The sequence below is a fragment of the Ursus arctos genome, unplaced genomic scaffold, assembly GCF_023065955.2.
Source record: "Ursus arctos isolate Adak ecotype North America unplaced genomic scaffold, UrsArc2.0 scaffold_8, whole genome shotgun sequence".
NCBI lineage: Eukaryota > Metazoa > Chordata > Mammalia > Carnivora > Ursidae > Ursus > Ursus arctos.
This window is the reverse complement of record NW_026623100.1, coordinates 56,604,304-56,621,464: the sequence shown is the minus strand read 5'-3', so window position 1 is coordinate 56,621,464 and position 17,161 is coordinate 56,604,304. Positions and strand designations below refer to the sequence as shown.

General features: G+C 38.4%; 1 protein-coding gene across 3 annotated transcripts in view; it reads right to left on the bottom strand.

The window, feature by feature from the left end:
• Positions 1 to 17,161, bottom strand: part of PRKD3 (protein kinase D3) — an 83,413-nt gene that overhangs the window by 15,200 nt on the left and 51,052 nt on the right. For all 3 annotated transcript variants that reach the window (XM_057309373.1, XM_026479054.4, XM_026479045.4), the window contains exons 7-13: positions 15,823 to 15,900; positions 12,736 to 12,919; positions 11,171 to 11,294; positions 8,889 to 8,966; positions 7,537 to 7,813; positions 4,671 to 4,723; positions 48 to 120 (exon numbers count right to left, since the gene is read on the bottom strand). In XM_057309373.1, the coding sequence (XP_057165356.1) occupies positions 48 to 120; positions 4,671 to 4,723; positions 7,537 to 7,813; positions 8,889 to 8,966; positions 11,171 to 11,294; positions 12,736 to 12,919; positions 15,823 to 15,900 (867 nt within the window). The remainder of the gene's footprint in view (positions 1 to 47; positions 121 to 4,670; positions 4,724 to 7,536; positions 7,814 to 8,888; positions 8,967 to 11,170; positions 11,295 to 12,735; positions 12,920 to 15,822; positions 15,901 to 17,161) is intronic.

The window sequence follows — 17,161 nt, the reverse complement described above, 5'->3', positions numbered from 1 at the left end:
CAATTTTCTGGCGTATGTACAACATGCAACAGGCTGCAGCTGCTTACCTCCATAGACGATACCAAACTGGCCCGAACCAAGCACCTCATCGGCAAAGATCTGGTAAACAGTGCTAATGTCCTATTTAGGAAAGAGCAAGCAGCATTATTTCCCTCCAGCCAACACTGTCAACATCTCTGAGTCCTTTCATTCTAACACTGAACACATTTTTGTTTTTATGAGAGAGGCAGCCAAGTTTCCTAACAAATATTTTATGAACACAGACTTTCCATGTCCTAGAAAAGCCCAATTTTAATACTATGACTCTTAAATGTGCAAGAATAATGGATTCTGTAAGAAGGCCTTTGGGGGAAAAATGATTTGAATAAGAGAAAATCTTGTCCTTAGTAATGATTTGTAAAAAGTAAATTAACATAAAAAATTAACTAAATTTTACCTATTTCACCATTAAAAAGATTTGCTATCTTTGATTTGAGAGAAAAACTCAGAAGATGCATATTGAGGTGGGCTCACTTTGAAAGCCTGAGGAAAAGCGTATGTGTGAGAAAGTCTGTGACTCGGATCCCTCCCCAATCTTCCTCCCTCCCTCCCTTCTTGGTGCTCGCTGTTGCTGTGGGAATATTCTTGGCAGGCGCTCTCCAGTCCCCTCCCGAGTGCTCCAATCAGGGGCTCCCTTGTCTGGGTTGGGCCACAGTCTGCATGAAATCAGGCGCTCCATCTCCATCAGTGTTACACTCCCCGCCAGCGCCTGTCTCATGGCAGTAACTCAATTAAATAAACAGAATCACACGGACCTCAATTTCTCAACGGTAAAGGGGATATAATAACATCCATTTCACTGGATTTTTAAGTAAATTAAATGAAGATATATACCAAGGGTCAAGTCCAGGGCCTGGCATATAAAAATCAGTAAATCTATAAATCTGATTTTCTAATTTCTCTCGAAATTAGGTAATCTTAAATTGTTGACTTCCCTGGGACTTGGCTTTCTCATATGTAAAAAAGTATTGGTCTACATCTCTAGGTCCCTCCTAATTTAAAGTATGTCAGTGATTTTATTATTGTCTTCAACATTTATTGAGCCCTAACTGTAGAGAGGACTCTGTAAGAGGTAGCTAATTTAAGAGGCTTATGATATATTAGGGAAACATAAAAATCTATTAAAAAGATAAATAATTCAGGACATATCAGGGTCAAATAAGTACTGCTTATTTGTAGAGGCTCTCCTAACACCTTTTCTTTACTAACTCACCAGAACATGTACTTTCCATTCCCTCTGAAAAGATTATATTGACTGATGTCTACAGTCGCCTAATAAAATGGGTGTGGTATCCCAATGAGTAACTCTTAAAACTGATTTTGTTCCCAAACCCATTACACCAAATGTACTTGTTATAGATTATATACTTTAATTACAAAAAATTAAATATGTGTACTATGTAAGTCAATGAAACATGAGAGATTGCTATGAAAATGAAGTTGTCTTAGAAACTCCGTAAAGGGGGCACCTGGATGGTGCAGCCAGCTAAACGTCTGACTCTTGGTTTCGGCTCAGGCCCTGATCTCAGGATAGTGAGATCGAGCCCCACATTGGGCTCTGCGCTCAGTGTGGGGTCTGCTTGAGATTATCTCTCCCTCCGCCCCTCCTGCTTGTGCTCTCTGAAATAACTCAAAAAAAAAAAAAAAAAAAAAAAGGAAAAATAACTCCATAAGGGTGAGATGCCAACAATAGCTGTCAACCTATTTGTGAGCAAAATAAATACCAAAGACTGTGGAAATGAGGATTCTCTTCTCAGAATATTTCATAAGTACCCCTGGTTCTACTTTAAAGAAACAAAAATTGGAAATTACAGAGTGCATAATAAGAACTTGACTGGCCTTTGTCCCTGGTTCCTAAGAGAGAGACTCTAAATCCTTGGAATTTCCCAAGTCATAGGAGTATCTTATGTTATGTTATTCATGAGTCCCTTGGATCACACCCGAATTATGCTAACGCAGATGATTCAGGATGGCGGAAGATCGCCAGAAAGACCCAGCACGTGATTAGAGTGTTGGGGCTTTGAACTAGTCCAAACTCAGGGGAGGAGAAGGTGGGTAGGAGACTGAGTTCAATCATGTGGCCAGTGAGTCAGTCAATCATGCCTACTTAATGAAACTCCAATAAAAACGTTGGACACTAAGGCCCAGGTAACATTACAGGCTGGTGACAGATCAGTGTGCTGTAAGGCCACATGTCCCGATTTCAGGGACAGAATACAGAAGCTCTACATTCAGAACTCTCCCAAATGGCATCATATGTGTCTTTGGTTGGCTGGTCCTGATTTTTATCTGTTATAATAAAGCTGTAATCATAAGTCCAGCACTTTCCTGGTTCTGAGTCATTCTAGTGAATTACTGAACCTCAGTGTGGGAACCCTCGGACTCTGCAGCCAGTTCATCAGAAGTATGGATGAGCTGGGGGCTCCTGCACCTGCGGCTAGTGTCTCAAACGAGGGCAGCCTTGTTACGAACGGAGCGCTGAACCTGTGCAGTCTGCACGAAATCGGGGTGATCAGCATCAGAACTCATTACAGATGTGGTTGAAGCAAGAAAGACAAAGGGGAACTCTACTTAGCAGATCCATACTTAAAGTCTCAGCCCTGTGACAAAAGCAAATCAACCAGTGTGCATATATGCATGTTTTAAGGTATAATGAACATTTTAAGGTTTATAAGAATCATTTTTATAGGCTTCCCAACTTTCATCAACTTTCTGTTTAACCAGCGAAATTTTGGTTCTAATCAAATTAGATGAGGGAACATCCACTAGTCAAATAATAACTGCTAGAAAAGGTTTTTTCACAAAGACCAGCTCTGAACCTTCTCCCTTCTCAGCTATGAATGGGCATGTCCCTCAAGTTCTTGGTGGATCCTTCAAAGTTAGTGATCTCATGTCTGTGTTATATCCCTCTTTCCCTCCCCAAGAATCTGGTATCTACTCTACCTACCACTACGACAAGACATACACAGATTACATCTCCTTGAAACCCTCTATGCCCTGTAACACGACACTGGATATCCCCTCTTCATTGCAATCTTGGAAAGCCAACATCTGTATGCTACAGAGGTATTACAGCTGGATGCCCCAAGTGGAAGATGGCGAGATTTTTATCAGAGAAATTTATATATAGCCAATGAATTATTTTATGACTTTTTCTAGTCTTTTTTCTTTTTTTTTTTTTAAGATTTTATTTATTTAGTTGACAGAGAGACAGCCAGCGAGAGAGGGAACACAGCAGGGGAGTGGGAGAGGAAGAAGCAGGCTCCCAGCGGAGGAGACCGATGTGGGACTTGATCCCGGAACGCCGGGATCACGCCCTGAGTCAAAGGCAGACGCTTAACGACTGCGCTACCCAGGTGCCCCTAGTCTTTTTTCTTTCTAATCCAGGGTTGGCAAATTAGTTTGTAGGCCAAATCCAGCCTGCTGGCTCTTTTTGTACCAGCTCCTGATCTAAGAATAGACTTTACATTTTAAATGGTTAAAAAAAAAGGGGAAAATAATAATAGTATCTTTTGACACGTGAAAATGATAGAAAATTCAAGTGTCCATTCAGTTATACTGGGACACAATCATGCTCATTCCTTTAGGATGATTCCTATGGATGCTTTCTCACTACCATGGCAGAGTCAAGTAATTGAGTATGGTCCCCAACGCCTAAAATATTATCTATTCCTTTATAGAAAGTATGCTGACCCCTGTCATAATCCCCAACACGTACCTACATACAGCAGCCAAACTCCATCTATTCACTATTCCTTAAACGTCTTGTATGTCCTGCTTCCCTCTAATTGCCCATCCTGGTCCCTGAACTTGCATGAACTATTGTTCCCCGCCCTCATCCTCTCAGCCGAAATTCCTTTCCACCCTGGTGGGCACAGCTCAGGTTTCACTTCCTTGAGGAAGCTTTCCCTGCTGACCCAGCAAGAAGTAATCTCTCCCTTCTCTTTGCACTAGTCTATCACCATGTAATAGTCTACTATCACTTGTGAAAAAGTTATCTTTATTTTCACAATTTAAAACATCTGCCTTAGCTTCCTTCATAAAGCAGAATCCCTTAGAGTAGTTATCAGCCACAAAATCTAGCCGGTGTCTTTAGGCCAGGTGCTCAATACTTTGGCCTATGAACTTTTTTTTAATTCAAGTATAATTAACATACAGTGTTATATTAGTTTCAGGTGTACAATACAGTGATTTATAGTGATTCTAAATGTTTCTTAGTGCTCAACAAGATAAATGTATTCTTAATTCCCTTTATCTATTTCACCCATCCCCCACCCAACTCCCCTCTGGCAACCACCAGTTTGTTCTCTGTATTTAAGAGTTTTTTGTCTTTTTTTTTTTTTAAAGATTTTATTTATTTGACAGAGGGACAGCCAGCGAGAGAGGGAACACAAGTAGGGGGAGTGGGAGAGGAAGAAGCAGGCTCCCAGCGGAGGAGCCTGATGTGGGGCTCGATCCCAGGACGCCCGGGATCATGCCCTGAGCTGAAGGCAGATGCTTAACGACTGTGCCACCCAGGCGCCCCAAGAGTTTTTTGTCTCTTGAACTTGCTTCCCTAATAAGATTTTCACATCTTATTTTACCTATTTTAATTACCCAATTTGCACACTTTAGCTGTAATTTTTACTTACCACATTTTCCTGGATCTGACAATTAGATACGGAGATACTAGTAGATAAATCTTCTGTAAAACAGAAGAATGATGTATGAGAAAATTGTTATATAATATTAACATTTGCTGACATGTGAATGCCCACAGCATATTAAATTTTAAAAACGGGCTAACGTACAGTTAATATAATTATGTTCTTTAAAAAAATTTATCCATACACCCAATACCAACCCATCAACAAGAAACTGGTCAAATAAAATATGATACATCCACACAAAGAAATACTATCTAAACATTTAATGGTGTAGAGCTATCCATACTGAGCTAGAAAGCTATCCATGGCATATTAAGTTAGAAAGGCAAGTTGTAAGGCAACAGTATTTGAATTAAAAACAAAGAGTATATGATATTTCTGGTGAATGAGAGAGTAAGGGTTGGAGAACAAAGACTTTAGTCTTTATATACTTCTATACTGCCTGCATTTTCTAAAACATAAAAAGCATGCATTACTTTAATAAAAAAATTAAAAATCACATAAATCTACATACTGACACTGAAATATATATGATACATATTAATTAAATAAGTTAAAATTAAATAAATTAAATAGTCACAGCTTCCCTTCTCCCCAAACCAAGGAGATACAAGAAATATACACCAAATTGTTGTTAATGGTTTTCTGAGGGGGGAGAGAGAGGAGCAGGAATAACGGGGTGTGTTACAAGTGTACAGGAAGGACTTCCTCATTTTATATTCCATATTACTGTAAAGTTTATATGTCTATATTACTTTGGTAAGCAAAGGAAGTAAGTGACAAAAAAGAGAAAAGGGCCACATGGAAAGTGAGTAAGAGACTAGATCTAGAATCTCTGAGAGAACTCAAAGAAGCAAGATGTGAAATTTCCTTTATGATCCCAAATATAAAAATTTAAAACAAGAAAATGTAAGCATATATCAAAAATAAGTAACATTACTATCAAAGACTGCATTTAAAAATATTAAGTCAATCTTAAAAATATTTTAAATAATTCAAATATTAAATATTAATGAACAAAAAAGGCACAGCATCAACTATATTAAAGTGTCTAAAGCTTTGTTTTTCAGTCATTCCGTTTTCCTAGTGTAAGTCAATACTGATTTTGTTTCAGAGGCCTCCACTGTCTAGCTCCACCTAGTTATATTTTCTATTGTTTCCCAGAACTCCACTCCAGGAAAAGCAGCAGCCAACAACCCAGTGACAGTATTACTAATATGTCAGGAACTGTGCTAAGTGCATTATATATGTTTATGATTATTCCCACTTTAGATGAGCGACTGCAGAGACCAAGATCACATAGCCAGTAAGCGGCGACTGCTATCATTCTCTAGCACCCTCACTCACTCTTAACCCTTCTGCAATTCTGCTTTTAGAGACTCCTAACCCGAGGAAGGCGGTCCATGGATGGGCTGGAGAATGGAGAAGGTCCCTATATTCAGTTATACATAACATTTGTGTTTAAGTCCCTGTATTATTTTCTGGGGGAAAAGGTCCATGGCTTTAATTACGATATCAGAGTTCTGTCTACAATTCCCCAAAACTTGAGAAGCACTGTAAATATCCATCTAACTCACCCCCTAAGAATCAATATTAAACACCAGACATACTCACGGCCATCACTTTCATCCCTTTGGTCATTGCAGGCTCCTTAACTCAAGTAACACCCCCCCCCCCACCCTTCCCTTTAATTTCTCCTATCCTAACCTACTTGAGACCCAAGATCAAGGTCCAAATCAGATTTTTTCCTATCATGAAGTCTCTGCTTACCCCTCCTATCCACACCTGCACCCCCCCCCCAAATAATGCATTACTCATGTCTGCACTCTACTGCTTTATGCTACTACTTAACACTAACGGTGGTACGTCCTAGCCCCCTTAATTTCTGTGTTTCTTTTGTATTCTAGCTCAGAGTCTAGCATAATGCCAAGAACAGGTGCATGAAATAACACAGGTGAACTGAAATAAAGTCCTTTTAGGAGCTATTTCGATTTAAATATTATTTGTCTAATTTTCTAATGAATGATGTCTCCCCATAAATGCTATAACATCAATAGCATAAAAGTGACATCATATTATGGCTTTCACTTGATCCTTCATCAAATTTAGGTTTTATTTTATAAATTTTATTGGTGCAAAGAACATGTTTCAATAATTTTTTTGGTGTTTCTGAATGTTTTAATTCAGTTAAAAGAAAAATAGCATATCTGACTTCACAGATTTCACAAGTATGACATGAACCATAGTACTTTATCACCTGTTTACATCCCACTATGAAGCAAAACAGTAGCAGTTTGCTGAATCCAATGAGAGTTCACGGACACCAAACACTGTTCTATCACTGGTTCTCTTGCCTTCAATGCTGACAACCCCATAAAGTAGGTACTATTACAGAGAGGTAAGGTTTTGCCTAAGATCATCTAACAGGTTGGCAGAACCAGGATTTGAATGTAGGGAGACTGACTCTGGAACCTAGCTCTGGGGATTATATGTATACATTATAACTAACATAACTATATAAAGGAATTAACTAACAATATTGGTTAGTACAGATGAAGCTTAAAGTGAGCATTAGAAATACACACAGAGGGGCGTCTCGGTGGCTCAGTCAGTTAAGCATCTGCCTTTGGCTGAGGTCACGATCCTGGAGTCTCAGAACTGGGACTGAGCAGGGAGTCTGCCTCTCCCTCTGTTCCCTCCCACCCCCGCTCATGCTCTCTCTCACTCTATCTGAAATAAATAAAATCTTAAAAAAAAAAAAAAAGAAAGAAATACATACAGAAACACAACCACACCCACGAACTGCTTAAGAACCAGAGGGAAAAAAGCCATCAATAAGGTTACTGCTTACTGTGATCTTTCCCTTGCCCCGGAGAAGTGCAAACACTTGCTTGAGGGGTAACAGGCATGAGAGCTTGGCGAATGGCTTTTTCCCAGCTCTGTGCTACATCAACTCCAACTCCAGTAGCAGCAAGAACAGGATTATGGGAGCTGTCTCCATTGTTCTCCCCAACAAAGTACACCATAGTATCAGTGATGATTTCAAAACAGTGTGGGTTGCTGCCTTGTGAAATGTTTGTGAAATCTTGTGGCGAAGATATGCGGAGAATTTCTGAAAGTGGAATTTCCTGAAGTAAAAAATTAGGCATTAAAAACTATGAATACATCTTTGTTTTTATTTTCAAATACACTAAACAATCAGAGATATGCGTTTCTAATGAATGCATTAAGATGAACCCAAGTATGTGGTACATGGAACACACGGTCAGGTCTTACGATAGCATCTGCCCTGAATGATTTGCCTGCCCAGCAAAGCCGAAGGCAGAGCGTGGAGTATAATCGCTAAGCCAGTGGTTCAGGCCTGCAGCAGGTCATTAGACTACAAGGAAGGAGAGGATCGTGGAGGGTCACTGCCCCTATATTCAATACTTGTCACTTCCAATCATCATTAAATCAACTCAACAATTCTCTGCTAGCGGCTGTCTGCAAGATACAGCCCTCAGGAGAATAAAACAAAAATAAGAGCAAAAGTAGAATGTTAGTATAGGTTGTTCAAACATTCTGTGTGGTTCTGTCCATAAATGTAACAAGTATTTACATGTATCCACTTCCTAATGCAAAAACAAAACAAAAAAACAAAACAAAAAAACCCCCATTATTTACAAGAACCCAACCAGATCAAATCAAGTCATTAGTTTCTATTCGCTTTCTTAAGGATATAACTGCTACACTCTACAACTTTGTTTGGTGTCTGTCTGTGACACGACAAAGTGTGGAGCAAGCCAAGTAAAGAAGACCATACAAAGGCAAAGAAGCAGCTTTTGAGCATCAGGGCCTAAGATAAAATGGGGCAGTGGAGAACATCAAACACCACACGGGCCTCTTCCGGACAGGCAATGATCGTGGCACTTACTAACCTGCCCGATCTAAATCAGAGCATCCAAAGGCAATCGGCAGCAAGCTGATAAGCAGGCCAAAACCAAAGGAACACACAACAAAAAACCACCTTGGGTAGCGGGGCTATTGTGGGGGGGTGCGGGACAATTATTTTAACAAGGAACTTAACGCTGACTTCTATACATGGTATTAGGCAGAGTTGTAGTAGGTATATGCCAATATAATAATTAATGAATATTATTTGAATATATTTGGAAAATATACAATATTTCAATGTACAGATTTTTCAAAACGTGGAATCTTTACCTTATAATACTTTGATCCAGATTCATTTTGAAACAATGTTAGACATTTGCTGTCCAGTCTCCAGTAATGCCTCTTTCTCTATAAAATAAAGGATATAAAACTCTGAGGTATAAAAATAACGATTCCTCCAAAGTACCTGTATCTTTCCTTTCCCTTTCATTTCTATTCATAAGTTTGTATTTCTGAATAGGTTTAAAATTCACGAGTGTCAAAATTCTGCAAACATAAGAAGGACACAGAGTGACAAGTATACTCCCACCACCACTCACATCCCACTCCCACCCTACTCCCGGTAAGCAATGGTAGTAGGTTTCCAGCAATCTTTTTAGAGAATTTTATGCATGCACACTAAATTACATATGTGGTACACATGCGCAGATAGGTAATTCACCTATAGGCTACATTTCTAATCTGGCTCCCTGGGTCAAAAGATACACACACATGTAATTTTGCTTGACAGTATCAATCACCCTTCCTAAGATTTGACCCAATTTATAGTTTCATCAGCAACATGAGTACCTCTTTACTCAAACCTTCACTAATGTAGTTATGTTACTAAACTTTTTGATCTTGGCTACACTGATAAATAAAAGCTGGTAATTCAGTAAAATTCTAAATGGTACTTTTCATTAAAAATGAGATCAAGCTCTTATGTCTAAAGAGTCATTTGTACGTCCTTGACTGTGAACTTTGTTGATACTCTTTGCCCATTCTTTGACTGTGTTGTGGTCTTTTTCTGATCAATTGGTTGTTATCCTTTACATATAATGAAATTAATCCTTGTCTAAATTATGACTTCAGAATACTTTTTCCAGTTTGTCATTTGTCTTTGCTTTTGTTTTTTGACATGTGTTTTTACATGTCTCTTTATTTTTTAAAATGAAGACTTTAGCCATTTTTGGTCATGGAGTAATTAAAGGGAAGGTACAGAGATTTCTCATATACCCCCAGCCCCCCAACACATGCATAGCCTCCCTCATTATCTACATCCTCATTCAGAGTGGTACACTTGTTACGACTGATGAACCTACTGACACATCATAACCCTAAAGTCCAGAGTTTACATTATGGTTCACTCTGGTGTTGTACATTCTACGGGTTTGGACAAATGTATAATGACCGGTTTCCACCATTATGGTATTTTATAGAGTATTTCCCTTGCCTTAAAAATTCTGTGTTCTTTCTGCCTATTCATGCCTACCTGCTCCCTACACCCAACCCCTGATTGTTTTTACTGTCTCCATAGTTTTGCTTTTTCCAGATGTCATATAATTGGAATCATATTGTATGTAGCCTTTTTACACTGGCTTCTTTTACTTAGAAATATGCATTTAAGATTCCTTCCTGTCTTTTCATAGCTCAGTGCTGTTTAGTACTGAATAACAGTCCACTGTCTGGACGGATGTACCACGGTTTATTTGTCAATTCACGTACTGAAGGACACCCTGTTGCTTCCAAGTTTTGGCAATTATGAATAAAGCTGTTGTAATCATCCATATTCAGGTTTTTGTATGGACGTAAGTTTTCCTATCCTTTGGGTAAAAAGCAAGGAGTGCAACTGCTAGATCATATGGTAAGAGTACGCTCAGTTTTGTAAGAAGCCATCAAACTGTCTTCCCAAGTGTCTACGCCATTTTGCATTCCCATCAGCAATGAATGAAGCATGTGTTGCTCTACATCCTTGCCAGCCTCTATGTCATCAGTGTTCCAGGTTTCGGCCATGCCAGTCGGTGTGCAGTGGTATTCCACTGCTGTTTTAATCTGCATTTCCCTGATGACATACGATATGGAACTTATCTGCCATCTGTATATCTTCTTTGGTGAGGTATGTGTTAAGGTCTTTGACTCATGTTTTAATTGGGTTGTTTGTTTTCTTACTGTTGAGTTTTAAGAGTTCTTTGTATATTTTGGAGAATGGTCTTTCATCAGAAGTCTTTTACATATATTTTCTCCTACTCTGTGTTTGTCTATTCTCTTGACACTGTCTTTTGCAGAGCAGAAGCTTTTAACTGTAATGAAGTCCATCTTACCAATTATTTCTTTCACAGATTTTGTATTTGGTGTTTTATCCCCAGATGCTTTCTGAATCTCTACTGCTCTACTAGTTTGTAAAAATATTTCAAAAGTTCTGCCTTTTGAAAACTCTTTACAAACATAACTACAGTGCCAGCATACTAAAATGTCTGAAGATATATCTCATTCTTATTTTGATTTTAAAAATGCATAAAGTAAAGCACATAACCAAGTGTCACTGCCATACTATGACGCCCGTGATTACTGACCAGGGTGTCCCTGCTGCTGTAATGGACCATCCAGCCCTCCTTCACCATCGTGCTGCTTTTCCTCTTTGTGTGCTTGATGGACTGTACGACCCTCATCAGCGGAATATTACTGCTTGTTGATGGACTAAAAAACATTTAGTTTATGACAAAATATTGGTAATTTCAATTTTTTAAAAAATCATATAAATACTATAAACTCATCAGCCTTTTTTAAGATAACTGAGCTAAAATTTTTCAAAATATCTTAGAAATAGCTTAAGAAAATGATCACGTTATGATGATACACAGTTGATTTATAAAAGACTAAGATAATACTGCAAGTCCTCATTATTTGTCATCAGTATTTTTTGAAGGGTCATAACACAAAACAATGCACAGAGCAGAAAGAATCCTCCCTAACTGGAAGATGTGAAGCCTGGGAGAGGGTCTCATTTGGGATTGCTGTTGAGAAAGTTTCTTTTCCCCTAGGCAGCATGGTTAATTAGTAAATTCATAACGAGGTAAAAAGTAAGTACACCTATACCCAAATTTACGTGGTTCAAATGTCAAATTCCATTATTCATGTTGTTAGCAAAAATTATTTCTAGAAGACACTGAAAGGAAAATGATTTACAGATAACAATTAAGAAAATAAAAATAATGCACGGTGTCAAATCAAGTAATACTGCAACATGGGTCAGGGACAGCATAGCTAGAGGGACAATTTGGGGGGTATGTGTGAAAAACATGTGGTTTTTCAATTTCAGTCTCAGTTAAATATTTTCTCTTAAATTATGAAGTATTCATGGTTAGGAGGCTAGCTAAGTTCTCTTGATAGTCTCCGAACTGGGTAAACATTAAGTTTTAGTTCAGAATGAGAACGATAGTAACAGCTATAATCTAATGATAAGCCAAAATGAATAAATGACCACTCAGCCATGTGAGACTGATCAATGATCCATTTTCTCTAAATACCTCCTGGTTGCCAATGAAAAACAAAACCTGCCAAAATATTAACATTTTATTACAAAGTACTACATCCTATACAGCTGTGTATATAGAAAAACTGAATTTCTATAAATATAAGGGGGTATTTAGAAGTTTTATAATCCAATAGCATTTTTACAAAGTGCTAATAGTCTAATTAACCATAGTAATCTGAAAACCGCTCCCAAGTTCATCACCATCATCTTTGTGCAACGTCCATAGGTATACATCTGTACTGGTATTTCTAGCATCTGATAATCTGCCTACATGGAGAAACGGACTGCTCTAACTGATAGTTCAATTCTGACACCTTGTGGTGGCTGCTCCACAGTGAGCGATCACATCTAGACTACATTTAAATAAAGCACTTTTCTCTTCAAGAAAAGGAGGATTCTTACAGCCTCCCATGTTGAGTGGATGGCAAGAGTGATATAATTTATTTCAGGAATGCTGTGGTGCATGTAAAAGAATTAGCAACAATTTAACTGGATTTTAAATTACATTTTAGGTTCCATTTAAAGAGATTCTTTCTCCAGGGAGCGCCTGGACTGGCCCTGCGACCGGCCACGGCCTGCGGCATAGCCATGCGCATGCGCTACCTGATTGTTTTCACAGCTTCCTCGTCCCTTTCCGCATCGAGATCGGATGGATCCAGGAAGAACATTTTATCTTCTGGAGGAGATGGTTCTTCTGTGTCATCCAAGCCCCGGCTACCGTCACTGTTCATGTCACTGCTATCAATATCCATTGGCATATCTGTATCCGCTCCCAGACTGGAAGGTTCTGGCAAAGTTTTAAGTGAATTCAGAGTTTTATATTAATGGGAGATCAATACACCTAAATAAAAAGAGTATATTAAATGTGGGAAGAAAAGCTTTAAAACTCTTAATGAAAATCTAGGAAAATATCTTTATGATTCAAGACAAAGGAGTATTTGAGGAAGATATAAAAGTCACACACCATAAGGGAGAAAATTAATTTGATTAATTAGAATTTAAATCTATGACAAAAGATACTAAAAGCAAAGGAGATGATTAGCCACCACTATTGCATGTTGGGCTAACTGGTTTTCCACAAGGGTCCAAGGCAATTTGCTGGGGAAAGAATAGTCAGTCTGTTCAAAAACTGGTGTTAATACAACTGGATATCTACATGCACAAAGGTGAAACCGGACCTCTTTCTTAAACCAAATACAAAAGTTAAAGTGGATCACAGGTCTAAATGTAAGAGCTAACTCCATAAAATTCTTAGAAGAAAACACAGGAGTGAATCTTTGAGACCTGAGGTTATGTGAAGCCCAAAAACCTAAGTGACAAAAGAAAAAATAAACTGGACTTGATTGAAATTAAAAACTTTTGTGCTACAAATGATACCTCAGAAAGTAAAAAGACAGCCCAAAGAAGGGGAAAAGTATTTACATATATCAAATAAGAGACCTATATCCCAAATATTTAAAGAACTCTTACGACTCAATAATAAACAAACAAATAACCAGTTCAATAGGCAAAGGACAGGAATAATAGATATTCCCCAAAGCAGATGAAAAAATGGCCAACAGGTATGTGAAAAGATGTGCATATCAATTAGCCATCAGCAAAATGCAAACCAAAACCACAGCGAGCTATCACTTCACACACACAGCCAAAATGACAGACAGTGACAAGTGGTGGCGAGCACGCAGAGACGTCAGAATCTTCACACTCTGCTGGCGAGAATGCAAAATGGTACAGCTGCTCCGGAGAACAGTTTGGCAGTGCTCCTCCAAACGTTAAACACGGAGTTACTGTATGACTCAACAATTCCACAACTAGATATCTGCCCCAGCGAAATGAAAACATATGTCCACAGAAACTGTACTCCAGCGTTCACAGCAGTCTTCATCATAGCCCCAAAGTGGATAATTCAAATGTCCACTGACTGATACATAAAATGTGGTACATTCATGCAGAGGAATGTTACTCATGACAAACAGAAGGCAATATTGATACACGTGACAACATGGATGAACCTTGAAAACATCAAGCTATGTGAGACACCAGTCCCAAAAGACTACGTATTACATGATTTCATTTATATGACACATATAGAATAGACAGACCCATAGAGATAGAAACCTGACTAGCAGCTGCCAGGGCTGGTGGGGAAGAGTGAGGAGTGACTACTAGAGTGTACGCAGTTTCTTTTCAGGGTGGTGAAAATGTCCCACCATTGGACTGTAATGACGGCTGCCTAACTTTGTGAATAAACAAAATGTGTAAAGTACAAAAATTATCTCAATAGAGCTACTTAAAAAAATGATAAGCCACGACTGAAAGAAGGTATTTGTGTCAAGTATAACTGACAAAGAATTATTGGGTAGAATTATCAACAACGCGCTGCAAATCAATAACAAACAGAAAAATGGACAAAACATGGGAAAAGGTAATTTACACAGGAAAAAACCCTAAGTGACCGGTCAACATGTGAAAGATGTTCAATTCATTAGTATACAAATGTACCTTAAAATCAATATTAATAGTATTTGATATCCATTTATCAAACAGTAAAAAAGTACAAAAAGACATGACCATAAATTTAGAGAAGACTTTGGTCTACAGAAAAAATGCATTTATTCAGAGTAACCCAAGTAAGAAAACCAATCATGCTATCAATGGTGTTAAACAGCAACCATAAAAACATGCCACTAAAGAAAACGTTAGAATCTTAAGAAATTTAATTTTTTTTTTTTTAAAGATTTTATTTATTTATTTGACAGAGAGAGAGACAGCCAGCGAGAGACGGAACACAAGCAGGGGGAGTGGGAGAGGAAGAAGTAGGCTCCCAGCAGAGGAGCCTGATGTGGGGCTCGATCCCATAACGCCGGGATCACGCCCTGAGCCGAAGGCAGACGCTCAACCGCTGTGCCACCCAGGCGCCCCAAGAAATTTAATTTCTGTTCCTTATGCTTTTCCTCCTATAGAACTACTTACATTCAATTTTTACCAGTCATGCAAATGTTAATGAAAAATTATGCTTAGAATCATTACTTCTTCCTTCCAAAAAGGTAACCACTTCAATTAATATAATCTTGAGAAGAGGGGGGGAAACCCAGCACGCAAGGGAAAATGTCTAGGGAATGACTGATAGAGAAAGAGACAGTGAAGCAGTACAATGTGTTCTAATGACTGTGGATTCAGGGGCCAGACCATAGGGGTTCAAATCCTAACTCTGTAAATTTCTGGCTACATTTCTTGGGCAAGTTATTTAATGTCTTTTTGCCCAAGTTTACTCATCTGTAAGTACTTAACTCAAAGGGCTGTTCTTAGGTTTAAATGTCAATATATGTAGAGCGTGGAAGAGTGCCTGGTACACAGAGGCAGTCGGTTAAGTACTAGAACTATAAAAACCCCTAGGGACAACAGCAGGGTGTTAAAGTAAGTCTTTTTTGTCTAAGATGGAAGAGAATATGCAGCACCACTGGCAATATGAGACTACAAAGTGGTAGGTGGTTAAAGGAAAAATGGGAAGGTGTAATGACTAATAAAAATGTACCATTACTGATGTTTGCATTTGCTTATTAAATAAAAAAGTCAAAGAAACAAAGTAAACAAAATAAAATATGCAAATATAACTCTATACAAAGATAATACATAAAAGAATTGTGACCTTTTCTGATCTTTTATGGAAATTAAGAAAAAGAACTTTACCTCCGTTGAAAGTAACCTCTCCGAGGCAGTCTCTTGGTACTTTTGCTGCACAGCGTTTATGGCAGTTGAATTTACAATCTGAAATCAAGTATTTGGTTTATTAATTTATGTAGTAAGTCAGGCGGTATCAGATATGGTTAGAGACTTTTTAAAGTTTTCCTTTACTAAGAACTCAGGGAATAAAGGTCTGGTTTCAAACTCTGCTGCCACCTCTTAATAGGTATTTAACTCCTCAGGGCTCAGTTTCTTATTTTTTTAAGTTTTAAGTTTCAGCTAGTTAACATAGTGTAATATGAGCTTCAAGTGTGCAATATAGTGATTCAACACTTCCATACAACCCCTGGTGCTCATCACAAGTGCCCTCCTTAATCCCCATCACCTAGTTCACCCCCCCCAACCCCCCACCACTCACCTCCTCTCTGGTAACCATCAGTTTGTTCTCTATAGTTAAGAGTCTGTTTCTTGGTCTCTTTTGTTTTCCCTCTGCTCATTTCTATTTCTTAAATTCTACATGAGTGAAATCATATGGTATTTGCCTTTCTCTGATCTGTTTCACTCAGCTCCACCTAGCAAGTGGCAAGATTTCATTCTTTTATATGGCTGATTAATATCCCATTGTGTGTGTGTGTGTGTGTGTGTGTGTGTGTGTGTGTGTGTGCACTACATCTTCTTTATCCATTCATCAGTTGATGAACACTTGGGCTGTTTCCATAATTTGGCTATTGTAACTAATGCTGCTATAAACATCAGGGTGCATGCATCCCTTTGAATTAGCAGTTAACATTCTTTGGGTAAATACCTAGTAGTGGGATTGCTGGATCATATTTTTAACTTTTAACTCTTTTAAACTTTTTGAGGAACCTCCATACAGTTTTCCAGAGTGGCTGTACCAGTTTGCATTCCCACCAACGGTGCAAGAGGGTTCCTCTTTCACTACATCCTCAACAACACCTGTTGTTTCTTGTGCTGTTGATTTTAGCTATTCTGACAGGTGTAAGGTGATAGCTCATTGTAGTTTTGAGCTGCATGTCCTTTAGATAAGGGATGTTGACCATCTTCTCGTGTCGGTTAGCCATCTGTATGTTTTCTTTGGGAAAATGTCTATTCAAGTCTTCTGCCCATTTTTAATTGGATTATTCATTTTGGGGGTGTTGAACTGTTTAAGTTCTTTATATATTTTGGGTACTAACCCCTTATGGGATATGTCATTTGTAAATATCTTCTCCCATTCCATAGGTTGCCGCCTTTTAGTTTTGTTGATTGTTTCCTTTGCTGTGCAGAGCTTTTTATTTTGATGTAGTCCTAATAGTTTATTTTCGCTTTTGTTTCATTTGCCTCA